Source organism: Balaenoptera musculus, chromosome 11 (genome assembly GCF_009873245.2).
Source record: "Balaenoptera musculus isolate JJ_BM4_2016_0621 chromosome 11, mBalMus1.pri.v3, whole genome shotgun sequence".
Lineage (NCBI taxonomy): Eukaryota > Metazoa > Chordata > Mammalia > Artiodactyla > Balaenopteridae > Balaenoptera > Balaenoptera musculus.
The window spans coordinates 16,507,815-16,535,436 of NC_045795.1; the positions used below are offsets into that span (position 1 = coordinate 16,507,815).

A 27,622-nucleotide genomic window follows, 5' to 3' on the forward strand; every position below is an offset into this window, starting at 1 on the left:
TTTTATCAAAAGCTGACCTCCCCAGTACACCATACTATTTTCCCTCCTCAACCAAATGCTGTCCCATATCAGACTGAGTTTAATGGGCCCCGCATTGCCCACACGCTGACTAGGGGAACCTGCCCCTGCAGGAAGTATAATAGAAGAGCCCAAGGTAAACATCAGACCTGCCTCAGCCTCAGACCACATCCTTGGGAGTCAAGGCCTTCACTTACCTCTGAAGGTTTCCTGGCTACTTCATTTCTTATCCCTGACTTCAGTGTCTCTTACTGCTTTTTGCTTAGTCCCTGTTCTCACTGTGATTCTCCCAGTTCCTAGTTCTTCACCAACAACCCTTCTGATTCTTAGTCTTTGTTATTATCTTGCAACTCTTGCCTGTTTCCACCCTTTTGCCTCAGGATACGGTTCCTGAGGTGGAATGCCTGTCCTTTCCCGGTCATGTAGTAACTGACCAGTCCTTGATCCCTAGCCGTTATTACCTGGAATTTTGACTCCAGCCCCTTGGAATGTATTTAGAGCCACAGTCTCTTAGTCCCCATGGCACCATCATTGCCTCTTGTCTTCATTGCCCCCGCGTGACACAAAGGTCAGCCATTCAGAACCCGATCGTCCAATTGGTGAGTTTCCTTGGCTCCTTATCCTCTCACTCTTACTTTGCTGCTGCTACTTGCCACTTAATCAGTTAGCCACTTCTTAGGCTCTCTGCCAGAAAGGGAGCAGGAAAAAATAAGTGTGTTGAAACTCTCCTTTCTTAGCATATCATTTATACTTTAAAAAAACAAAAACAAAAACAAAAAGGACAACTTACTTTAGTAGTTGCCCTAGAATTTGCAATATACATTTACAACTAGTCCAAGTAAAAGAAATCCACTTTTACATAGGATGATAAAACTTCACAGGTAGTATGAATACCTTGTAATAACAAAATAATCCTAATTCCTTCCTCCCATCCCTTGTATCATTGCTGTAATGTATTTCACATATACTTAAGCATACATAATCAAATACATTGTTGCTATTATTATTTTATCTAACTGTTATCTATTAGATCAATTAAGAGAAAGAAAAATTAAAATTATTTCACTTTCACTTATTCCTTCCTCAGTGCTCTTGCTTTCTTTATGTAGATTCAGATTTCTGACATATATTATTTTCTTTTTCTCTAAAGAACTCCTTTTAACATTTCTTGCAAGGCAGGTCTACTGGCAGCAAATTTCCTCAGTTTTTCTTTGTCTGAAAAAGTCTTCATTGTTCCTTCATTTTTGAGAGATAATTTTGCAAGGTACAGAATTCTAGGTTGGTGGATTTTTTTTCTCTCAACACTTCAAATATTTCACTCCATTCTCTCCTTGCCTTCATGGTTTCTATGGAGAAGTTAAAGGTATCTCTTACCTTTGTTCCTCTATAGGTAATGTGTTTTTTCCCCTCTGGCTTCTTTCAGGATTTTTTTCTTTATCTTTGATTTACTATAATTTGAAAATGATATGCCAAGGTGTAGTTTTCTTGGCATGTGTCCTGCTTGGTGTTCACTGAGCTTCCTAGATCTGTGGTTTGGTGTCTGACCTTAGTTTGGGGAAATTCTCAGTCATTCTTGTTTCAAATATTTCTTCTTTTCTTTTCTCTCTTCTCCTCCTGGTAGTCCCATAACCACATATGTCATACCTTTTTTAGTTATCCCACAGTCTTTGGATATTCTGTTCTCTTTTCTTTCAGTCTTTGTTCTCTGCTTTGTAGTTTTCGAGGATTCTAGCGAAATCCTCTAGCTCAGAGATTCCTTCCTCAGCTGTGTTCAGTCTATTAATAAACCCATAAAGGCATTCTTCATTTCTTTTATATTATTTTTGATCTCTAACATTTCTTTTGGTTCTTTCTTAAGATTTCCATCTCTCTGCTTACATTGTCCATTTGTTCTTGCTGTCTCCTTTATCCATTAGAGCCCTTAGTGTATTAATCAGAATTATTTTTGATAATTCTAACATTTCTGTCATGTCTGGTTGTGATTTTTGCTCTATCTCTTCAAATTGTGGGTGTTTTTTGCCTTTGGCATACCTTGTGATTTTTATTGATAGTCAGATGTGATGCACTGCTTAAAAGGAATTGCCTTTAGTAATGTGGCAAGATGTGAGAGGTGGGGAAATATTCTACATTCCTATGATTACATCTCAGTCTTTTAGTTAGCCTAGGCCTCTGGACTGTGCACTTCTCGGTATTTTTCTCTCCTCTTAGGTGGGATAGGATGGCTAGGTGGGCTGGAGTTGGGTATTCCATTCCCCAGGTCAGTTAGGCTCTGGTAATAATACCGTAGCAGGTTCAGCTTTGATTAGCTACTTTCTCCTGAGGGCAGACCTTGTTAAAAACAGAGTGCACTGGTGTATTTCAAAATGGTTCCTTCTCCCTCTCCTTCTGCTGGAAGCCCAAGGGGATTTTCTCTGATATTTACTGTGGGAACCTCATTGAGCTTCTGCTAGTAAATCTCACAACATTGTGAGGGCCCCTACTACTGAATCCCACTGGAGTCCTTAGCTCTTAGAGCTGTTAGCACCGGGCCTCCAACAATCCGGCAATTACAGTTCCGGTTTTCCTGCCCCAGCGCTGGTTCCCACAGGGATTCGCTCTGCCCTGGGAAGCTGCATTCCCTGTGATTGCCTGTTGGTCTCTCCAGTTGCAGGGGGGTAGAGGGGGGCAGGCGGGGGAGGGGCAGTAGTTTTCCCTGAGTTTGTGGTTTTTCAGTCTTTTCAGCTTATTACTTGTGAGGACAGAGTGGTAATTTCCAAGTTCCTTATGTGCGGAACCAGAAATCAGAAGTCAGTACATTGAAACTCAAACTTGCTCTTTTGTCTCCTTACCACAAAGTATGATGAGGATTTGTTGAAACATTTATATTTTATTATAATATACCTTAAGCACACTGAACTCTCTGAAAGCTTGTAGGTTTTATCATTTTTGAGAATCTGTATGTAGAAATGACATTCATAGCGTTATTACGGTTTTACCTTATAATCACACTATTTTATTTGAGAAAACTTTAATCTGCAAGTAGCGAATGGGCACAGAAAACACTGAATTCGTTTGAGGAACCAGGAGAAGTTAAATTGGTGGATACTGTTAAAACTCAGTTGATTGTGTAACTTCACGTTCAAAATACAGGTTCTCATCACATGTGGAATGTCTTTCAGATCCGAGCTCTTTTGTTACCTTTGATAAAAATTGAAATAATTACATCATCTGGAAATCGGAACTGTTAAAAATCCTCCTTTGGAGCCTTTAATTTTGTTTGGTTTAGTCTGAAAGGGAGTTTAAACATGGATATAAAAGGGGTTCATCAGTGTTTTCTGTCCTTGCAGAGTGAAATTCAAAGTTCCTATAGGCAGGAAATGCCTATAGGATAGAGATCTTCAGATGTTCAGCTTGTCAGAAATGTAGAAACTTTACCATATTTGCATACTGCCTCATTTTAAACCCAGCTGCAACCCACAGAGACTGCAGGACTCGGCATGTAGTTACTTTTTACCATCCTCTCATCCCTGTGGCCAGGACCTTGAGATTAATGACGAGGTGGACTTGAAGGCACCTCGTACTGTTCTCGGGGAGATGTTTGCCATACTCATTGTACTTTGGCCACCCCCATTCCAAGTTCATCACACAACTTGTTTGACACGTTTACTTTTTGAACACTTGGAGAATTAACAGGTGGTTGCATGACTGAGATGTTTATTTTAACAGGCGAAAAAGTGGGAGGTAATTTAGACACACACTATGATGCAATAGGAAACTACCTAACTATTCCATTTTTGGCTCAGCTTTTCGTTTCAGTTAAAACTGCTGACAGCAAGGCTCAACAGGTCTTGTAGCTTCGTATTGTTAACATTGTCTGCACGTGAGGAACTGGCTCAATAGCAATAATGACCATGCTTTAGTTACTCGTACACGAAACCTTCTCCTTGGCTTTAGCGCTAGAACTTAGTAAAGGGTCTCTTCTCAGAGTTTCTGCCATCCGCAGTTACATTGTGAATACAGAAGGCTCTAAGAGCCCTACATCTATCTCAACATGCTCTAGAAAACAACTTGTAACATTCTCTGTCTGAATATAGAATGGTCAGAAGGCAAAATCCTACAAACAAGACAGCAAGACAGCTAATTGTTATTTTCCTTGATATGTTCATCCTGATGTGTCAGGATATCCGTTAGGGTTGATTCTTGAACTGTCTTCATTCAGTGAGCAGAAAGAACAAGGAATTTTACTGGACAGTTAGTTGTTCATTTGGTTTGGGGGTCAAGGGACTATTGCCAGAAGTGGACGTGGTCAGAGATAGAGATTCTAGGTGAGAGATGGCTGACTTTTTCCGTAAAGGGCCGGATAGTAAATACTTCAGGATTTACGGACTATAGGGTCTCTGTTGCAACCACTCAACTTCTGCTCTTGTAGCGTGAAAGCAGCCATAGATAATACATAAGAAAATGAGAGCGGCTGTGTTTCGGTACAATTTTATTTACAAAAGCAGGCAATAGGCTGGATTGGCCCAGGGGCTATCATTTGTCAATCCCTATTCTGGATCCCAGAAGATACAGTTCTGGGCTATATGACTCTGACCTCACAGGAAAAATAGCAATGGTGTTCAGTTAACTGGACTAGTAACATATAACCTTCAATATTCATAGCCAAGACTTTACTGTAGTTGTATATAATAAATTTGTTGTCAGAAAAAAGGGGCATTCTTTCCTCACTGTCTTCTTTTGGGGCTTAGTCTGAATAGTGTTATTTGCTTTTTATTTATACCCTACTTTCTTCCCAAAATAATGGAAGGTATATTTAGATTTTAGCAATCAAAATAAAGATATAAAATCCAAACCCACATAAAAAGATCACATGAAAGAACCTCTGAATATTCCTTATCCACCTGCCAACTCAAGCTGGTAGCTCAACCATTTTAGGGACTGATTGGTCCTTGGGACACCTCCTAAGTTGAATACTGATATGCTGCCTATTTTATCTTCTCAAGCATAATTTCCTTTCTGAAAAAAAATTTCCCCAGTGTTTTATATTGTCTCTTACCAAAGGAAGTGTTAATATCCGTCATTTTTCTTCTGATTGAAGTATAAGCCAAGAACTGTTAAACCAACTAAGTGGGTGTATGGAAAGGAAAGAGAAAATTATAAGCTAATGAAAACTTTGGCGGGCAAGTGACCTGTTCAGAACAGATTCCAGGGCTCATAGAGCCAGGGGACTGTTTCCAAACTGTTAGAGATACATCTCTGCTCTCTAGAGAAAAGGAGTGTTAGATTATTTTCGAGCCCAGTGGTCAGAAGCACAGCTCAGAGCTGGACAGAGGAGGTAGGAATTTTAGCTGAGCTGCAGGGAGAGATGACTGTTAGTGGGTGTCAGAATGTGGAAACAGGCCAAGTGAGTTGAAGGACTGCTAACTGGAATTGTGGCTCCAAAGACAGTTCTGAAGTAGGGAACTAATCTTTGGGAAAACTGTGAGTGTATACAAATGACTCTAACACAAGGTCCTAATTCATATCAGCTCTGACTGCTGAGCCAAGTAGCTGCCCAAGGTCATGTAGAACCTATGCCGGGGATCTGCCTAGACCTATGGCGTAGGGGAGGTGTGACAGATGTGCTCATGAGGAGGCTGGAGTTTAAAGAAGGAAACACTTCCCTAGGAAACATGGGTACCAGGCAAGCATTAACAACATCAGAGTAGAACCTGGAACAAGATGGGGGCAGCATTAAGGACAAACAGGCCACTCTCATGACAGAATTTTAAGATGTGGTAGTGGGCTAACTCTATGATGTATAAAAAATAAATACAAGAAATAAATTCTATAATCAGCAGCTGGGATGATGTTCAGTATCTGTTTTTAAAATGTCTTATCTATTTTCTAAATTTAAAAATGTTCTCACCTTTAAACGAAAAAGAGAAATTAAGAATTTCCAACCTAAGCCACAATCCCTTCTTCTCTTTCACTCTTGATGAGAGGACACACTGGTCTAGTGTTTGGGGGAGGGGGCAGCTTGACAGTTTCTGTCAAGGTAATAAACATGCATTCCACTTGATCCTGCAACCTGACTTCCATAATTTATCTTTTTTTTTTTTTTTTTAAAGAAATTCACGTTCTTTTATTTATTTATTTATGACTGTGTTGAGTCTTCGTTTCTATGCGAGGGCTTTCTCTAGTTGCGGCAAGTGGGGACCACTCTTCATCGCGGTGCGCGGGCCTCTCACCATCGCGGCCTCTCTTGTTGCGGAGCACAGGCTCCAGACGCGCAGGCTCAGTAATTGTGGCTCACGGGCCCAGTTGCTCCGTGGCATGTGGGATCTTCCCAGACCAGGGCTCGAACCCGTGTCCCCTGCATTGGCAGGCAGATTCTCAACCACTGCGCCACCAGGGAAGCCCCATAATTTATCTTTTTTAAAAAAAATACACACACTCAAGCTGGCAAAGATGTTTGTGCAAAGATTATCATTATATTTATAAACTGAAATGCATTTCAGGAAAAAAGTTCAGATTTCAGAAGTTTTTGGATTTCAGAACTCTGTCTAAGGGATTGCAGAGCTGGATATATAAGCATTTAAGTTTGGCAAGGATAAATTGTGAAGAGGAAAAAAGTAAATTTCAGAACAGTGTATACGAAATGATTCCTTTTCTTTGAAAATAATAGTAATCAATTGTGTGTGAAGATATATGCACAGAAGGTCTGGAACCATCCACAAAATTGCTCATCGTGGCTATGGGGGGGTGGACAGATCACAGTGGATTAGTAAACAAGCTGATTCTTACAGTAACTCTCACAAGAGAACCGCACACTTCTTCATTGTCACAGACACTGAGGAGCAGGAGGTGGAGAAGCCCGGCTTCTTCTAATGATGAAAACATCATTGGAAGTGAAGAGAGGCTTCTCTGTTCATAACTGTATATGAGACTTACATGTCATCATTACCGATACAATAGTTTTATGCCTAACTCAGGTATATTCATTTATTCATTAGTTTAGCAAATATTTATTGAGGGCCTAGTGTGTGTGAGACACCATATATATAACAGTGCCATATATACATATCTATGTCACTGTATAGCAGTGACAGAGCAAAGATAGCCTCACAGCTGCAGGCTCCAGCAGACAGACCCAGGCTGTGACCAGGAGGCCTGAAGTAGGCATGTTGCTTGTTTAAATGGATGCGTGCTAGTGCCTAACTCAGAGTAACTGAAGTTGGTATTGCAATGAAATTGAAAGTGTCCTAAATATGTTTTTCTTTCTTCTCATAGTTTCTTCTTCATTTTAGTCTCTGAATTATGCATTTATTATAAATAGAGTTTTAATTATGGAACCTTCTAGAAGGAGGTTGCCTCACTGGTCTGTGACAGTGACCCACATAGCCATCAAGTGGCCTTGGTTTCTGGTTATATCCATTTGTCCCAGGTTGACAGTGTAGCCCCTCAGCTTGCACAAAGGAGGAATCTCTAAATAAACAATGTTGTAAAGCAGATACATACATACATACATACAGACAGACAGATACACATGTGTATATTTTTGCCACCAGTGTACTCACATGTTTGTGTTTTCTTCCACAGAAAAAGCAAAGAACAAAAGATCTTTCTCAAGTATTTCATTCCTACAATCCATATGATCACAAGGTAAGAGAAGAATGTTATCAGTGTTCCTGGGTAGTAGAAGTCCTTCTGAACGTATAGCACACTTTTCACCAGTATATAGTGATTTTGAACTACAGTTACCAATTACATTTATATTTCAGTTTTAATTGTTTAACTCTTTATCTCTTGTAAAGAAAAGAGAAGATCTGTATTTCTGAACTAAAATAATTCTATTTTATGCATATTAAAATCTAGTTACATATCATCACTGAAATCTCAAAGACTGTGAAAAGACAGATTTGGGAGTGTTTTTTGATTGGTGGGTTTTTTCTTTCCAAACAGTGTAGTAGACGAACCTGGCTTTGGAATTGGTAGAGACAGTTGAAATATTATCTGCCAACTGTTGGTTCTCCATTGCTTCTGACAGAAAGTTATGTTTCTAAATAAAAATCCTAACAAAAAGCAGTGCCGAGAATCATAACTGAAATATTCACTCCCGAGAGTTTTGCTACACAGAAGACCGAGTAGTGTAATGACCCCTGCATCCCCATCCCATAGCTTCATAGACCCATGGCCAGTCTTGTTTCATTTATACCCACACTCTCCACTTCCTATATTTGAAGAATTCTCAAACATCTCTTCACTTATAAGTATTTCACCATATATTTGTAAAGGATAAGTTCTCTTTAAAAAAAAAAAAAACATAACTTTTTAAAGAAAACGCTCAACACCACATCTTCATCGGGAAATACATTAAAGTATTCTGAGACTTGTACAAAACTTCTATATCATATAAGGTTCCAGTAAATCTGTTAATTCGAGGTGATTTCAGAAGCAAACAAAACATTCGCACAGTTGAAATGCTAATATAAACTTAAATCTTTATCTATGAATCTACAAGGAGACATGTGGTAGGGATTTTTTAACTAGCCAAAATAAGTAGTGTGAAAACTACTCTCCTCATTTGAGAATACAGAGATGTCTGGATTCAGGAGGAAAAAATTGTGCCAGTTGTTCATAGAAGTTGAAAGAATTTGAATAGCTTCTAGTGTTTCTATAGTGAACAGTTGACTTAAGCATCAGAAATTTGTCAGAAGAGGTGTTTATATTCCACGTGACCGCGGCGATATACAAGACTAAAACTTTTATCATTTCAAGTTACATTTTTCAAGTTAAATCAGTTCACTTTGCAGAATATGGCAATTTGTTTGAAAGCGATTGAGCGAGCCAGGCATGTCTGACAACGCAGGCTGAAGGTGCAGGCTGATAAGTAGTACAAGAGCAAAAGGAATGAGATTGGCCAGATTTCTGATGGGGAAGTTGCATTTTTTTTTAGACGATGCCATTTTAATAAACATAAATGCAACAGTGGCTGAAGTTAACATTTAACAACAGCAACAACAAGAGGCTATGACAAATCAAAGGTTTTGCCTGACTTGTCTAAATTTTGCCCACTTCGAACATTTTTTTAATTCACAGTTAAGGGAAATTCCATTATTCTTTTATTAGAACTCTTAATGGAACTTCGCCATTCACAGCTTCTCCCAGCTTCCTCTTCATATCCTTTGTGGCACTGTATCAAAGTCACCTCAGATGATTTTGGCTTCCCTTGTGAAGACTTCATTCCTCTACAAATTAGTCATCAGGCAGTGAGGAATTGAATGTAAAATGCTAGATGGAGTTCCTTTTGATCTTTGCTTTAAGATCGGTAATAAATTATTGTTAAGTAGCTGGACTGCTTGATGAGTGGTTTTTCAAGCTCCCAAGGTTTAGCCTGTTGGCATTCTGTTTTATTCTATATGTGTAGTAAAGGAAAAGGGAAAAGTTTTCCTTCTAGCTCCTGCCCCTTACTGCCTCCTCCGGATTTTCTAAGCTCCAGCCAGGCAAGTCTAACCGTGTTACTTTTAACTGTGTCTCTTGTTGGTCAGTGTCCCCAAAGCCTAGAATCACAGGGATTGAGTAACGTGCACTATTTTCTCAATATTAGAATGTTCCTTTTTTCCCCATAAATAAAATAATAGAAGGCTGTGATTCGAGTTACTTTGTCACTTTTAATTACCCAATTATATTCGAACAAATTCGTTTTCTAGGCAGAAAAAACGTTAGTGTAAAACGTTTTGTAAGACGTGGTTAAAGTTGGTTTAAACATCTCATGCTCAATGAGATTTCTGGAGTGATCTTCAGGTTAAATATATACATATGTCATAAATAAAAGCTTATATAAAGCTTATATAAAATAAAATATAGGCTGTCTGGGATTTGCTTTAAAAAAGAATCAAAGGAGGAACGTGGGTAGTGCACAGTAAAATAAGGTTGGCCATGTGTTGATGATTATTGAAACTGAATTATTGGTTTGTAGGGGTTCATCATTCTACTCTGTGTATTTTTTTATATGATTGAAATTTTCCATAGTAAAAATGATGCAAGAAGTAAAATAAACTATGGTCTGCTCCTGGGAGTGAATGTTGTGGTATTCTTTTCCTCTCTAGCTAAATTTTTTTAATTGTTCATTTTTCCCTTGATGTAAATTTGTACCAAAGAAGGAATACGCAGCATTTCAGTGGGTTCATTATGCTGAGTAAACTCAGAAATGCAACTCCTGTTCTAGAGTTGGCATAATTTCCTGGGGCTTCATCCCAAATTATAGTGGGTCACTTAAATGATAGCCTTGCCTACAAGAAACTGTTAAAACAGTTGTAATTACAAAGGGGCGTTGGTACCACCGTTTTGTTCTCAGTGAGTCAGTTATATTTGCTCTCCTTTCCTTCCCCCCAACCAAGACTGCTCCTGCCTGACCCCAGACACAGGAAAGTCACCAGGTTAAACAAATTTGTTGTTTGAGTGAAGCCAGGTGCATTTCTTAATCATACTGTAAAGCCATTGTTTAGGTTGTAAATGGTCAGTTTGTTTTCTCTTAGGTGCTGTTGCAAAAAGCAAATAAAGCTTAGGGCAAAATGAGCATTCAAAATTAGTCTTAAGAAAAATACCTGATTTGTTTTTTTAGACTCTAAGACAAATTTTGCTGGAGAAGGGACGAATTTCAGTTTGGATTGTTATCTCTGGTCCCATGTCCATTTTTTAAAAAATTGTTTTTCGGAGTTCTCATAATACAAACTTACACAGAAAGGCTTGACCAAACCTAATTCCCACATATCTATCCTAATAAAAGGGAACATTGGTAAAGGGAATCCAAAGCAGCAGGTAATCTGATTGTATTTTGAACATTATATTCTTTCCTCTGTTATTTTAATAAACATATAATAAACATAGCTTGGAATTTCTGTAAACACATCATACTAGCTACCAGGAAGATTATAGGGACAGAGGTCTTCCACTTCACAGGCAGCCAACCTGGAGTTGAATTTTTCCTTTGGAGAAGTCACAGGTAAGTAGAAGAGGCTGTAATTAGAACACTTTTATTAAAAGTATGCAAATTAGCATATGCTTTTTATCTTCGGCCTGATGAAAATATTGCCATGCATATAAAAGATGTCTCTCTCTTTCTTATTTCCTTCCTTCCTTCCTTCCTTCTTTTCTTTCTTGTTAGATTTTATCAGAATTATGTGTTTGGAGAAATCTAGGTTTATTAGCTAAACACAGATGTTTTTTATAATCTGCTTTTGTAAAAAGCTACTATAAAATATGAAAATACTTGGAAAGAAAAAAGTACACAGTTCCGTTTAGATCTATAGTGGTTTTTAACATCTGCAAAATTGAATAAGTTCCTATTCCATTATTCTTTTATTAGAACTCTTAATGGAACTTAAGGGGCAGAGATTATTTAAACAAATAATCTATATGAATTAACATATACTTGACCATTAAAAGTGAGTTTTTAACAGGTTGTCACTGTTACAGTTTCTGTATTTTGTGAAGTGGGCTTCTCATTTTCTTTTAGTGACTGTTGTTGTTTTAATAATTTTCTACATTTGTAAAATGTTCTACATTTCCTACATAAATCAACGGACAAGTAGAAACATTATTATATGGCTCCTGTGTTGGTGCAATAAACTTTTCTTTGTCTTTTGGTGACCAATTTTTTTTTAATGACTTTTCTACACACATAGACATGTATCACTTGAACTGTAAACAAACTCACATGTCCAAAAAAACAGCTGCGTGTGAATACACTTGATAAGTTAGCATGTGAATAGATAGAAAATCACTCACTCCGAGGGATTTTATGTAGCAATCTTAGCCGTCAAAAACACAGCCGGGAACCTGAAAGTAAGCCAGCCTAGGCCCAGACTGTCAAAATCATCTAATTCTCTCTCCCCGCCTCATTACTTCTTCAGTTCTCCATCCACAAACAGTCCAGTTTTTTTTTTTTTTTAATAGTTCTAACAAACATAGATGCCTGGCTTCCCAAACCACAGTCAACCCTAGCAGCAGTTAAAAAGAGGGTAGTTATTGCTTCAAGAAGTCAGAGCTCCATTAAGAAGTGGCGGCATACAAAATGAAGGCAAGCACAAGGCCGTAAAAGCTCTAAGTCATTAACAGAGGGACTCTAAAAGTGCAGCTGCCCAAGTCCACTTCATTTGGACCCAAATATCCCTATAATACATTTTTGTAGTCCCAGAGTAAAATAATAGGACCAAAATTATATCAAGAAACAGATGTTTTGTTTAAAAATAGTAGAGATGTGTATAATCTATTTTTACAAACTATTTTACGAATAAATTTCATTTATCTTGAAAACTCTCTTAGGAACAGCTGGTTCTTAATAAGGTTGGATAAATGAAGTATGTATTACTATAGAGAGTGGTTTAATAAAAGAGAAGTAGTGAAAGAGTGGTTGAACATGTATTGGTAATTGGGTTAAGGACAGAAAATATGTGTGAGCATAAAAAGTGAGAAGGGTAGAATCAGTCTTCCCCCAAATTATTCATTCATATAATTAGATACTGTAAAAATATTAAAGCCTTTGAGAATTATTATAAGATATTTTTATCCTAAAGATTACTCTAGGCCTAACTTGAGTGAATACTTGTAAGTAGTGAATCAGTACAATGCATTTTTTTTTAATTTTTATTTATTATTTATTTATTACGTTTATTTTTGGCTGTGTTGGGTCTTCGTTTCTGTGTGAGGGCTTTCTCCAGTTGCGGCGAGTGGGAGCCACTCTTCATCGCGGTGCGCGGGCCTCTCACTATCGCGGCCTCTCTTGTTGCGGAGCACAGGCTCCAGACGCTCAGGCTCAGTAATTGTGGCTCACGGGCCCAGTTGCTCCGCGGCATGTGGGATCCTCCCAGACCAGGGCTCGAACCCGTGTCCCCTGCATTGGCAGGCAGATTCTCAACCACTGCGCCACCAGGGAAGCCCCAGTACAATGCATTTTTAACTGAAGTATTAAGTATACAGAAAAAGTTGATATGTATTTCCCTTATCCACCCTTCTAAGACTACCTTAAGAACTGTCATGAATACAGCCACTTGCAGGAATTCATATCTCCTAGTGCACAGTGAACTATATAATAAAAAATGTAAAATTATATTTTCTGCGGCTTCATTTGGGCAGAAGCCCAATCTATTCCAGAAGTCTTGGGACAGAAAAAGTCTTCAGTTATACACCCCCCTTTCTTCCCTTAAGAGATTAGTAGTCTCTATGACATCAAGTTTCATAAATACATATATCATACCTTAAGCAAAAGGGACGGTTTCGTTTCGGAAAATCATGTATTGATTTACACTTCTCCATTAATCAAATATGTCTAGTGATTTAAGATAAGAGTTACTTTATCCAGCTCTTTATGTTTGAAGAATAATGGCCAGTTGACTCCATCCTCAGGCAGCTACAGTACTGTCAAACCTTCCTCGTCCCCTGTGCTTTGAATAACATCATGCAGCAGCAGAGTGCTGTGGGTTGTGCTTTAGAGAGGGAGATGCAGACTTGGATTATTGCCTGCTGGCCCTGTTGAGCTTTGAGCTATCTGCTGTCTGGAAACAGCAAATTCAGTTTTTAATGGATCCGGCACTCTACGATAGCCAGATTTTCATGGCACATGCAGAGAAAGAAACAAGTTATTGATTTGGCATGTTTATGCCATGCTTAGAACAGTTCTCTGCAGCAGGTTGGCCAAAGCCATTTGTGCACTTGCCTCCGTTCCCCGTCTCTGGCAAAGACTAAAAAATGTTTAAAAAGTAATTTTCGGGATGTTGCTAAATATCAGGAACAATTGGATTAGCTTCTAACTGTTTGAGTTCCCTTATTGTCACGTTAACATGTGTCATACTAAAACCATGCTCAGGTTATGGCCTTGAAACACAAGGAAGTGAGCGCTTCAGTAAATATTAAACCCATTTCATTGGCTCCATGAACTCCACTCTAAAGTCGGTTGAATAACTCAGCCTCAAAATAATGGACATACTAAAAAGCTCTTTTGGTGTAAAATCTGTGCTTCCTTCTCTAGGTGACCATATAATTGTTACCGAAGAGGCAGATATAGTTCAGCTGCTTCCAGCTTCAACAATAGGTATCTCTAGCCACGCTTTTGCTTCCTGATGAATGCCAACCTGATCCAAAAGCATTTTCCTTATTTTTAACTTTCCTCAGCTTGTGATTCAAGTTGAGTAACAGGTCATGTTTCCTTGAGCCTAACTTTGATACTGTACCTATGTATTTTTTTCTTTTCCTTCTAACATGGCATTGTTCTAAAAATCAAACATTATTCTTTTACATGTTGATTTAATTTACCTTGTTACTGTAAATGCAGGGGTAGGTGGTATGGAAGTATGTGTAAATGGCAGAGATTTTAGTGATGTTGAAATGATATATCCAGGGACCCATAGATGTCAGAATTCTGCTCTGGCAGTTACCCTGAGGATTGACAAGGAGACTGGAATCTGATTGGACCTTTATTATTATTGTTATATTATCATTATTATTATCATTATTATTAAACTACTTACAGCGCGCCCTGTAACTGGTAATATTCTCCAAGCTTTACATATACACATAACTCATTTAATCTTTATACCAACCCTGTAAGTACTGTTATTATCCCCTGTTTTATAGATGAGGAAACTGAGACACCGATTAAGTAACTGCTCCAGGTCACACAGCTAGTAAGTTATAGAGCATTCTAGCTCCAGAGTCCATGCTTATCACCCCTATGCCGTGAGTAGCTGCAAATCTGCTGAGTAAGAGGCTCTGATAAAGGTGGACTGACAAACACAGCTTAAGTTCAAGGTCCAGATGGGCCTTCTTACCCTGCCTCTTTCCCTCCAACCCCTAAATCTAAATAGGCAAACTCTATGTAGAAACAGAGGTAGGAGAAGGAATAAGGAGAGAGAAAGGACGGCAACAGTCCAGGGGAAGAGTGTCAAGGATTCCATTGACTGGCCTCCCTGTAAAGCAGACAGTAAAGCAGCCAAGCTTGTGCTGACCACGGCCGCCCTCACCTCCACTCTTCCCCTGTCTGATTAACTCACCATCAGCCTGGGGCAAAGGAAGCTTGACTTAAGCTGTACATCAGGGCTGATATCATCAGAGACTAGCAGATGACTCTTAAGCGCTGTCGGGCACACTTTTTCTCACAGAGCCCTGTTCACCTCGCTCTCCTTTCAGCTCCCCTCTGTGAGGGTGGGAATGGGGCAAGTTCCAGCCAAAGGATGGGAGTTCTTTAGGGCCAAAACAACAGGGGATGTCCAAGCCAGGGAAATAGGGCACGCCAGCCTAAAACCCTGGAGCCCAGAGAAAGGTTAAGGAGAGAATCAACTGAAGTCCAATGGAGATGGGAAAATGGCAGTAGGGCAGGTTAGAAACTGGTAGACTGCTGTCCTGTTCCATCTCTCAGGACACCAGCTAGCATTAGCGACTTATTTCATGGGCAGGTGGTGTCATGAGGCAAAAGTCAGAACGTTCCCCAGGTCCTGACTTAATGTCCTGTTTAGTAGCGTATTCTCTTCCCTCCACCTTCCCACCCAGCTACTCCCAGGAAATATCAGCAATAGGGAAAAACAAAGTTCATGATCAAATATTTTGCTAACATTCAGTATAAAAGTACTGATAAAAAATTAATCAAAAGAAAATCTAAAAGGCAACAGAAGCAAAAATAAACAAGTGGGACTACATCAAACTAAAAAGCTTCTGTACCGCAAAGGAAACTATCACCTAAATGAAAAGGCAACCTAGCAAATGGAAGAAAATATTTGCAAATCATATATCTGGTAAGAGCTTAATATCCAAAATATATAAAGAACTCATACAACTCAATAGCAAAAAAACCCACAAACAATCCAATTGAAAAGTGGGCAGAGGATCAAAATAGACATTTTACCAAAGAAGATATACAGATGACCAACAGGTGCCTGAAAAGATGCTCAACATTGCTAATCATCAGGGAACTGCAAATCAAAACCACAGTGAGATATCACCTCACACCTGTTAGAATGGCTGTTATCAAAAAGTCAAGCAATAAGTGTTGGCGAGGATCTGGAGAAAAGGGAACCCTTGTGCACTATTACTGGCCATGCCTCTGTGGAAAACAGTATGGCAGTTCCTCAAAAAATTAAAAACAGAACTACCAAATGATCCAGCAATTCCACTTCTGGGTATTTATCCAAAGAAAATAAAAACACTAACTCAACAAGATGTATACACCCCATTGTTCATTGCAGCATTATTTACAATAGTCAAGACATGGAAACACAACCTAAGTGTTCATCGATAGATGAATGGATAAGGAAAATGAGGTGTGTGTATATACACACACACACACTGGAATATTATTTAGCCATAAAAGGGAGTCTTGCTATTTGCAGCAACATGAATGGACCTTGAGGGTATTATGCTAAGTGAAATAAGTCAGGCACAGAAAGACAAATACCGTATGATCTCACTTAAATGTGGACTCTAAAACAAAACAAAACAAACTTACAGATTTAAAAAAAAACCAGATTGATGGTTTCCAGAGGCAGGCTGTGGCAGGTGGGAGAAATGGGTGAAGGGAGTCAAAAGGTACAAACTTCCAGTTATAAAATAAATAAGTCATGGAGATGCAATGTACAGCATGGCAACTATAGTTAATAATATTGTATTGTGTATTTGAAAGTCGCCAAGAGAGTAAATCTTAAAAGTTCTCATTGAAAGAAGAAAATCTTGTATGTATGGTGACATGTTAACTGGACCCACTGTGATCATTCTGTAGTATATACAAATATTGAATCATTATGTTGTACACCTGAAACTAACATAATGTATTTCAATTATACCTCAATTCAAAAATAAATAAAAAAGAAAATCTACATAGAAATGGCAGTTACTATATTTTAAATTATTTATCAGGCCTAAAAGTATCTCAGTTTCTACTGTCATTGATTGTATACTGCCTCTACGAAATTCACTAGCATAAGGAAGAAATCAGCAGAGGAAGGGAGAGGAGCTGCATTGCACCAAGAGCCAGAGTATGTGCATGTACCACTCATCCCCGGGCTACTTGCCTCTGACTGCTCCAGCAGTCACCCCCATGCTGGTCCTCTAACATCAGTCTTTGCATGCAGTTAAAACATATCACCAGTCCTTTCCTTCTTGATACATACCTGCCCCAAACCTTTTTTCTATGTCTCACCACCAGTGGGCACTACCACTTACCAACCTTTCCCAACAGCAGACTTAGCACACCCTCCACTTGATATGTTAGGCCTGTTGCATGTTGGGTTGCCAGTTAGCAAATGAAAATACAGGACATCCAGTTACATTTGAACTTCAGATAAACAGTGAGGGTTTTGTTTGTTTGTTTGTTTTTGTTTTTTAGTATAAGTATGTCCCATGCAATATGTGGGCCTTATTTATACTAAAAATTTATTCATTTATCAAAAAAAATTTATTTATCTGAAATTCATATGTAAGTGGGTGTTTTGTTTTTATCTGGCAACCCCAGTTGCATGTACATTACACTTTTCACTTCAGCAAATTGAGATAGATGAAAGGGAAAAGAATATCCAAAATGGAACGAAATAAAAAATGATTTTAAAACCTCCCCTGTATATAATGTGAAGGATATGAGCAAGTTTCTTCCTACTCCTAACCCCATTGTTGTATAATGTGCGTGGCCTCCCTGTCAAAGGCTGACACCAACGTCAGACATAGTTTTTCAGACATTCACAATTTTAATTAAGAAGATAAAACAAGTTACTCATTTAACTTTTGTTCTCTAAAATCTTATGACCATGTTTTATCTTGGGAAACCTGTTTGGAAAATTGCTTGGAAGACACAAAGAGAAGTTAAATTAAAAAGTGCCCGTACCTTATTTTCAAGGAAGAATTTTCAAACCCCCCCTGAAAAGTACACTTTGTTTCTCAGCAATACATTTTATCGTAAAATATATTAATGACTTCTTTGTAGCTGAAGTTATTTTTAATTGAGATGCACTAAAAAGCATTAATGCCATTGATGCTTAAAGCAAGTAATGCAGGCATCCACTAGAGAAATGAGGAAGCTATTACTGATTTTTTTCGTCTCTAGCTCTGCTGCTCAAGTTTTCAGATGGTTGAAAATCCTTTGATTGGTGCAGTGTGGGTTGATGCTGTTTACGGAGTTGGCTCCCCAGGCCTGGCCTCTGTCTTCCTAGGCACATTATTAACAGCGGCTAAAGGCCCCAGTCTATGTACCACTCTCCTATGATCACCAGCCTTCGATACAGATGCTGACTTGCACAATTTCCAGAATTCTCTTGACAAAGAATAGTGAAATGAAAATATTTCCATGGGCCAATAATTCATTCTCTCCAGGGTCTCTGTGCAAGGTTAAGAAGACATAATTACAGTTAGCATCTATGGTGCTTTTTTAATGTATACATTAACACTCTTCTCTTGAAATTAGAAAGCTAGAGACTTTTGGTACCTGGAAGAAAATAAGGTAAACAGCTTTTTCTAATGATTGTTAATATTTTCCATTATTCAACACTGTACCTTTGGGTGCTTTTCAGATGTCCAGAGGTATTTTAAATGCACGTGTCAAATAAAAATAAAGGAGCTTTAAAAGCTCAAGTTCTTTATAATTTAGCTCTATCGTTATACGGCACACACATGGGTAAGAAAGGAGAATATTCCATTTTTAATTACTGTAAAGTATAATAATCCAGTATATAATCATACAACAGAAATCTCTAATTCAATTTAGGCCTTTTTTTTGGAGGGGGGTAATTCTAAAGCTGCTTTTTTGTCTGTATTCCTCACTCTTTATTTCATATCAGCACTTTCTTTCTCTAATTTAATTTGAAACGATGTAGTTAACGTTTTACGTTTGCCTCCCTCCCTGTAACTCTGGGCCTGTGTGCTTCCTTTCCATTGGTTTTCAGTTTGTCTTTCTCCCTGCGAGCTGATTACCTTCGCCTATCCATTCTTTGTACTCATATTTCCTTACTATGCCACATACGTTTACATCTCTCCACCCAATTTCTCAGATGGTTTTGCTTTTTACCCTCTAATATGTTCCTGCTTGGAGTGTATGGGGTGTAATTCTTGGGATCTTCAACCCGGTGGCATATTCTGGAACTCTACTTCCTTACCCCTGGAGACAGTAACACAGAAAATCAACACTGGGTCCGTCCATTCTCCCTTCTTAAACTAGAGAGCTCATGTAATCCCACTGCCCACCTCTTGTACACGTAAAGAAAAGTCTCTCTTGTCCTGTTGAATTCTTACTCATCTCTCATGACCCAGTTTAATTTTACCTTCTTTGCATCCTTTCTGGTGCTCACAGAAAATTGTTGTCATGCTATCACTATGACATGCATATGTCTGTATTATTTTGAGTTGTCATGCTCTTAGAATTCAGTGCCATTCAACAATCATGATTCTTTTCCTAGGGGACAGGCATAAATGCTTATAACCCTATAGGGCAATAGAGGAGTTGGCAACAAACATTGCATTGTAATTATTTTGATCTGTCATATATTTATTGTTGATATAACTGTTTCCTTCTGTTACACTGAGGATGTCTACAGGACAAAGATCATATCTCACTTGTCTTTTTTCCCCCTCTCCAGGGGAAGACCCTGAATGGTGGACTAGAATTTAATGTGTCGTATATATGAAGTGTGTTTCGTTCTTCTTGTGCTCTAGAATTTAATGAGTTGTATATATGAAGTGTGTTTCATTCTTCTTTTGCTCTACATACCATAACTGTACAAAGCACTTACACATTATCCCACAGCAAATACAAGGTGAAAACTCAGCCTTTTAATTCCCAGTTTGGTGCTCTGTCCATGTCACTACACAGTCGGAATGTTCCAGTAGTAATGAAGACCACAGCTGTGGGAGGATGCACTAAGTTTGTTCTTGGTTTTTAATTGTAAAATAGGTAATATACGCACTTAAAACCATGTTCAAAGAAAGTCTCCCTCCTAACACTATCCTATAGATCCCTGTTCCCCTCCAGAGGCAATCACTGTTTTTGGTTTTGTGTATATGCTTCTAGAGTTGTTTTCTGCATATAGAAACACATACCTTCCTATGTGTCTTTATGTAGATACATGCCCTTTTTAATTCAGATGTTAACATACTACAAATTCTTCTCTTTTTCACTTTACAGTGTATCTTGGAGATGATTTCAATCAGTACATAAAGAGCTCCTTGTTCCTCTTTTTTTTAATGGATCTTTATTGGAGTATAATTGCTTCACAATACTGTTAGTTTCTGTTGTACAACAAAGCAAATCAGCCATATGCATACAAATGTCCCCATATTGCCTCCCTCTTGAACCTCCCTCCCATCCTCCCTATCCCATCCCTCTAGGTCATCACCAAGCACTGAGCCAATCTCCCTGTGCTATGCTGCTGCTTCCCACCAGCCAACTATTTTATATTCGGTAGTGTATATACGTCGATGCTACTCTCACTTCGCCCCAGCTTTGCCCTCCCACCCCATGTCCTCAGGTCCATTTTCTGTGTCTGCCTCTTTATTCCTGCCCTGCAACTAGGTTCGTCAGCACCATTTTTTTTCCCTTAGATTCCATATATATGCGTTAGCATACGATATTTGTGTTTCTCTTTCTGACTTACTTCACTCAGTATGACAGACTCTAGATCCATCCACCTCACTACAAATAACTCAGTTTCATTTCTTTTCATGGCTGAGTAATATTCCATTGTATATATGTGCCACATCTTCTTTATCCATTCATCTGTCAGTGGACATTTAGTTTGGTTCCATGTCCTGGCTATTGTAAATAGTGCTTCAGTGAACATTGTGGTACATGACTCTTTCTGAATTATGGTTTTCTCAGGGTATACGCCCAGTAGTGGGATTGCTGGGTCGTATGGTAGTTCTATTTTTAGTTTTTTAAGGAACCTCCATACTCTTCTCCATAGTGGCTGTATCAATTTACATTCCCACCAACAGTGCAGGAGGGTTCCCTTTTTACCACACCCTTTCCAGCATTTATTGTTTCTAGATTTTTTGATAATGGCCATTCTGACCCGTGTGAGGTGATACCTCATTGTAGTTTTGATCTTCATCTCTCTAATAATTAGTGATGTTGAGCATCTTTTCATGTGCCTCTTGGCCATCTGTATGTCTTCCTTGGTGAAATGTCTATTTAGGTCTTCTGCCCATTTTTTTAACTGTATTGTTTGGTTTTTTGGTATTTAGCTCCATGAGCTGTTTGTATATTTTGGAGATTAATCCTTTGTCTGTTGTTTCATTTCCAAATATTTTCTCCCATTCGGAGGGTTGTCTTTTTGTCTTGTTTATGGTTTCCTTTACTGTGCAAAAGCTTTTAAGTTTAATTAAGTACCATATGTTTATTTGTGTTTTTATTTCTGTTACCCTAGGTGGTGGGTCAAAAAAGATCTTGCTGTGGTTTATGTCAAAGAGTGTTTTTCCTATATTTTCCTCTAAGAGTTTTATAGTGTTTGGTCTTACATTTAATTAAGTCTTTAATCCATTTAGAGTTTATTTTTGTGTATGGTGTTAGGCATTATTCTAATTTCATTGTTTTACATGTAGCTGTCCAATTTTCCCAGCACCGCTTATTAAAGAGGCTGTCTTTTCTCCATTGTATGTTCTTGCCTCCTTTGTCATAAATTAGGTGCCCATATTGTTGGCTTTATCTCTGGGCATTCTATCCTGTACCATTGATCTATATTTCTCTTCTTGTGCCAGTTCCATACTGTCTTGATTACTGTAGCTTTGTGGTATAGTTTGAAGTCGGGGAGCCTGATTCCTCCAGCTCCGTTTTTCTTTCTAAAGATTGATTTGGCTACTTGGGGTCTTTTGTTTTTCCATACGAATTGTAAAATTTTTTGTTCTAATTCTGTGAAAAATGCCATTGGTAGTTTGAATTTACATTGAATCATTGAATTTACAGATTGCTTTGGGTAGTATAGTCATTTTCACAATATTGATTCTTCCAGTCCAAGAACATGGTATATTTCTCCATCTGTTTATGTCATCTTTGATTTCTTTCATCAGTGTTTTATAGTTTTCTGAGTACAAGTCTTTCGCCTCCTTAGGCAGGTTTATTCCTAGGTATTTTATTCTTTTTGTTGCAATGGTAAATGGGAGTGTTTCCTTAATTTCTCTTTCAGATTTTTCATCATTAGTGTATAGGAATGCAAGAGATTTCTGTGCGTTAATTTTGTGTCCTGCAACCTTACCAAATTCATTGGTTAGTTCTAGTGGTTTTCTTGTGGCATCTTTAGGCTTTTCTATGTATAGTATCATGTCATCGGCAAACAGTGACAGTTTTACTTCTTCTTTTCCAATTTGTATTCCTTTTATTTCTTTTTCTTCTCTGATTACTGTGGCTAGGACTTCCAAAACTATGTTGAATAATAGTGGTGAGAGTGGACATCCTTGTCTTGTTCCTGATCTTAGTGGAAATGCTTTCAGTTTTTCACCAGAGTATGATGCTTGCTGTGGGTTTGTCATATATGACCTTTATTATGTTGAGGTAGGTTCCCTCTATGCCCATTTTCTGGAGAGTTTTTATCATAAATGGTGTTGAATTTTGTCAGAAGCTTTTTCTGCATCTATTGAGATGACCATATGGTTTTTATTCCTTAATTTGTTAATACGGTGTATCACATTGATTGATTTGCATATATTGAAGAATCCTTGCATCCCTGGTATAAACCCCACTTGATCATGGTGTATGATCCTTTTAATGTGCCGCTGGATTCTGTTTGCTAGTATTTTGTTGAGTATTTTCACATCTGTGTTCATCAGTGATATTGGCCTGTAGTTTTCTTTCTTTGTGACATCTTTGTCTGGTTTTGGTATCAGGGTGATGGTGGCCTCGTAGAATGAGTTTTGGAGTGTTCCTCCTTCTGCTATATTTTAGAAGAGTTTGGGAAAGATAGGTGTTAGCCTTTTTCTAATTGTTTGGTAGAATTTACCTGTGAAGCCATCTGGTCCTGGGCCTTTTGTTTCTTGGAAGATTTTTAATCACAGTTTTAATTTCGGTGCTTGTGATAGGTCTGTTTATATTTTCTATTTCTTCCTGGTTCCGTCTTGGAAGGTTGTGCTTTTCTAAGAATGTGTTCATTTCTTCCAGGTTGTCCATTTTATTAGCATATAGTTACTTGTAGTAATCTCTCATGATCCTTTGTATTTCTGCAGTGTCAGTTGTTACTTCTCCTTTTTCATTTCTAATTCTATCGATTTGAGTCTTCTCCCTTTTTTTCTTGATGAGTCTGGCTAATGGTTTATCAATTTTGTTTATCTTCCCAAAGAACCAGCTTTTAGTTTTATTGATCTTTGCTATCGTTTCCTTCATTTCTTTTTCATTTATTTCTGCCTGATCTTTATGATTTCTTTCCTTCTGCTAACCTTGGGGTGTTTTTGTACTTCTTTCTCTGATTGCTTTAGGTGTAAGGTTAGGTTGTTTGAGACTTTACTTGTTTCTTGAGGTAGGATTGTATTGCTATAAACTTCCCTCTTAGAACTGCTTTTGCTGCGTCTCATAGGTTTTGGGCCGTCATGTTTTCCTTGTCATTTGTTTCTAGATATTTTTTGATTTCCTCTTTGATTTCTTCAGTGAGCTCTTGGTTATTTAGTAGCATATTATTTAGCATCCATGTGTTTGTATTTTCTACAGTTTTTTTCCTGTAATTGATATCTAGTGTCATAGCATTGTGGTCAGAAAAGATACTTCATATGATTTTAATTTTCTTAGATTTACCAAGGCTTGATTTGTGACCCAAGATATGATCTCTCCTGGAGAATGTTCCATGAGCACTTGAGAAGGAAGTGTATTCTGTTGTTTTTGGATGGAATGTCCTATAAATATCAATTAAGTCCATCTTGTTTAATGTATCAATTAAAGCTTGTGTTTCCTTATTTATTTTCATTTTGGATGATCTGTCCATTGCTGAAAGTGGAGTGTTTACGTCCCCTACTATGATTGTGTTACTGTCGATTTTCCCTTTTATGGCTGTTAGCATTTGCCTTATGTATTGAGGTACTCCTATGTTGGGTGCATAAATATTTACAGTTGTTGTATCTTCTTCTTGGATTGATCCCTTGATCAGTATGTATTGGCGTTCTTTGTCTCTTGTAATAATCTTTATTTTAGTGTCTATTTTGTCTGATATGAGAATTGTTACTCCCGCTTTCTTTTGATTTCCATTTGCATGGAATATCTTTTTTCATCCCCTCACTTTCAGTCTCTATGTGTCCCTAGGTCTGAAGTGCTTCTCTTGTAGATGGCATATATACAGGTCTTGTTTTGTATCCATTCAGCTAGTCTATGCCTTTTGGTTGAAGCATTTAATCCATTTACATTTACGGTAATTATTGATATGTCTGTTCCTATCACCATTTTCTTAATTGTTTTGGGTTTGTTTTTTTTGTTTTGTTTGTTTTTTGGGGGGGTTTGTTTTTTGTAGGTCTTTCCTTCTCTTGTGTTTCCTGCCTAGAGAAGTTCCTTTAGCATTTGTTGTAAAGCTGGTTTTGTGGTGCTGAATTCTCTTAGCTTTTGCTTGTCTGTAAAGGCTTTAATTTCTCCGTCGAATCCAAATGAGATCCTTGCTGGGTAGAGTAATCTTGGTTGCAGGTTTTTCCCTTTCATGACTTTAAATATGTCCTGCCACTCCCTTCTAGCTGGCAGAGTTTCTGCCGAAGGTCAGCCGTTAACCTTATGGGGATTCCCTTGTATGTTATTTGCTGCTTTTCCCTTGCTGCTTTTAATATTTTTTCTTTGTGTTTAATTTTTGATAGTTTGATTAATATGTGTCTTGGCGTGTGTCTTCTTAGATTTATCCTGTATGGGACTCTCTGTGCTCTCTGGACTTGATTGACTATTTCCTTTCCCGTATTAGGGAAGTTTTCAACTATAATCTCTTCAATTATTTTCTCAGTCCGTTTCTTTTTCTCTTCTTCTTCTGGGACCCCTATAATTCCAATGTTGGTGCATTTAATGTTGTCCCAGAGGTCTCTGAGACTGTCCTTAATTCTTTTCATTATTTTTCTCTTTGGTTGTTATTTCCACTATTTTATCTTCTAGGTCACTTATCCCTTCTTCTGCCTCAGTTATTCTGCTATTGATTCCTTCTAGGGATTTTTAAATTTTATTTATTGTGTTGTTCATCATTATCTGTTTGCTCTTTCGTTCTTCTAGGTCCTTGTTAAACGTTTCTTGTGTTTTCTCCATTCTATTTCCAAAATTTTGGATCATCTTAATATCATTACTCTGAATTCTTTTTTCAGGTAGACTGCCCATTTCCTCTTCATTTGTTTGGTCTGGTGGGTTTTTACCTTGCTTCTTCATCTGCTGCCTATTTCTCTGTCTTCTCATTTTGCTTAACTTAGTGTGTTTGGGGGTCTTCTTTTCACAGGCTGCAAGTTTGTAGTTCCTGTTGTATTTTGTGTCTGCCCCCAGTGGGTTGTATAGGCTTCCTGTGGAGGGGTCTCGTGCCTGTGTTTTGGTGGATGAGGCTGGTTCTAGTCTTTTTGGTGCGCAGGACCGTGTCCAATAGTGTGTTTTGGGATGTCTGTGAACTTAGTATGATTTTAGGCAGCCTCTCTGCTGATGGGTGGGGCTGTGTTCCTGTCTTGCTAATTGTTTGGTATAGGGTGTCCAGCACTGTAGCTTGCTGGTTGTTGAGTGGAACTGGGTCTTAGCATGAGATGGAGATCTCTGGGAGAGCTCTCGCCGATTGATATTACGTGGGGCCAAGAGGTCTCTGGTGGTCCAGTGTCCTGAACTCGGCTCTGCCACCTCAGAAGCTCAGGCCTGACACCCAGCCAGGGCACCAAGACACTGTCAGCTGCACGGCATCTTGACCCCCAGGAAAGCTGCTCACTGGGCGCACCACCACAGTGGGTATCCGAGCGGCTCGCTAGGAACAGGAAATGACACCACCGCTTGGCCTCGGGCACCTGAGGGACGACCTGGATGCTCCAGGGGCACCATCCAGGGCAGGTCGAGATGCTCCGTAAATGTTAATTTAAGGGCCGAACATAATTTTTTTCAAGGTCTGATTGTCTCTTATACTCTTGACTATGTATCTCTTGAAACATCTTCTGTATTCTGTGCACTCATGGAAAATTTATAAGTTTGTATGGACAAGCAGTGGTCCCACTGGATTTCCACATTTCATATTTAAAATGTATCTTTTCTATTCCCAGTTATGTTACATTTATATAAAATTAAGGAGAATGGTTTGAAAGCAGGGTGTGCTTTCTTCTGTGGCTGAGTGAAGAGTGTGCAAGCTCCTCTTAAGGGTGTGATGCCTTTTCCACACCAAAGGTTCACAAACTTGATGGCACATTAGAATCAACAGGGGTGCTTTAAAACATACTGATGCTTGAGTCCCACATGTCTGCACAACTTGTTTGTGTCTGTGTGTGTGTCTGTGTGTGTGTTGCATTGCTTCCAAATGTTCTAAATGAGCAAATTATGCTAATTGGCTTCATTATAAAGTTATGGGTTCCCATCTCAGCTGAGCCCGCAACCTTAATCCTTTTCTTTATCTGTGCTCAGCTCCCTTTCCCATTTCTCCTGGCACTTATCCTAAACCTTTATCACTTTTCTTAGTCCTCCTGTCTCACCCCTACCTGTAGCCTGCACGTGCACGTGCGCGCGCGCACACACACACACACACACACACACAGAGCCCCCTCATGAATTGGTCTTCTGTTTATATTGCTCAAACAGAAGACCGAAGTCTACCATTTTGAATTTCAAGTTTTACCCACATTGTACTTAATCTGATAATGTGACATATCCCTAAGGATCCTAATTGACTTATAGGATATTTTATTTAAAGTAATGTTGTGAATAACTCAACTCATGCTGACTTAAACAAAGAGACAATTTATATCTATAATTTATTGGCTTTCTTAATTGAACTGTCAAGGTAGATTTTTGCATTAAGCAAGGCTTGATTCAGGACTCAAATGGAGTCACCAGTAGCAATCTTTGCTGTGTCACTTGGCAGGGTTTGATATATCAGCCATTCTCAGACTCATCTCCGTGGAGTTAGCAGAGTAGCTATGGCAGCCCCACTCCTCACACTACCAAATACAAAGGAGAGAGAAGGCCACTGTCCTGGAAAATCCAGCCAAAGTTCCATCAAACCTGATTGATTTGGGTTGTGTGCACTTCCTTGAGTTGGGGGTCAGTGTGTTTATTCAATTAAGCCAGTCAGGGTTCTCACCCCAGGAGCTGTGGGTGCTGTTAATGCCCTCAGACTGCATTGGCTACAGCATGAGGGATGAAGGGGCAGTGAATTCCCCAAGGAGTGAAAGATGAATGCAGCAAGGGCAAACAACACATGTTTACAGTCATGCACATTATTATAATATGGTCTGTCTATAAGGATTTCATCAACATCTGAGCAATGTATATTTAATTTGAAGTGTCATGTGTAGATATAGTAAAATTGCTGAGTCATATTGGACCATTTTGACTTTCTGGTGAAGTGAATGCAAAAACAGAGTTATAATATGTTCTGTTTTTATAAGCAACATAAGAAATCACTCTCTGCCATTGAATTTGTGAGTTTAATATTTTTTTACAAGTAGTAAAATTACCCCACTAAATATTAGACGTATGGTATAATGGAGTCTGAAGAAC

General features: G+C 38.5%; 1 protein-coding gene across 3 annotated transcripts in view; it reads left to right on the forward strand.

Annotated features, from left to right (window-relative positions):
• Positions 1-27,622, forward strand: part of CDKAL1 (CDK5 regulatory subunit associated protein 1 like 1) — a 657,693-nt gene that overhangs the window by 519,785 nt on the left and 110,286 nt on the right. For all 3 annotated transcript variants that reach the window (XM_036869715.1, XM_036869716.1, XM_036869717.1), the window contains one exon: positions 7,579-7,641. In XM_036869715.1, coding sequence (XP_036725610.1) covers positions 7,579-7,641 — 63 coding nt within the window. The remainder of the gene's footprint in view (positions 1-7,578; positions 7,642-27,622) is intronic.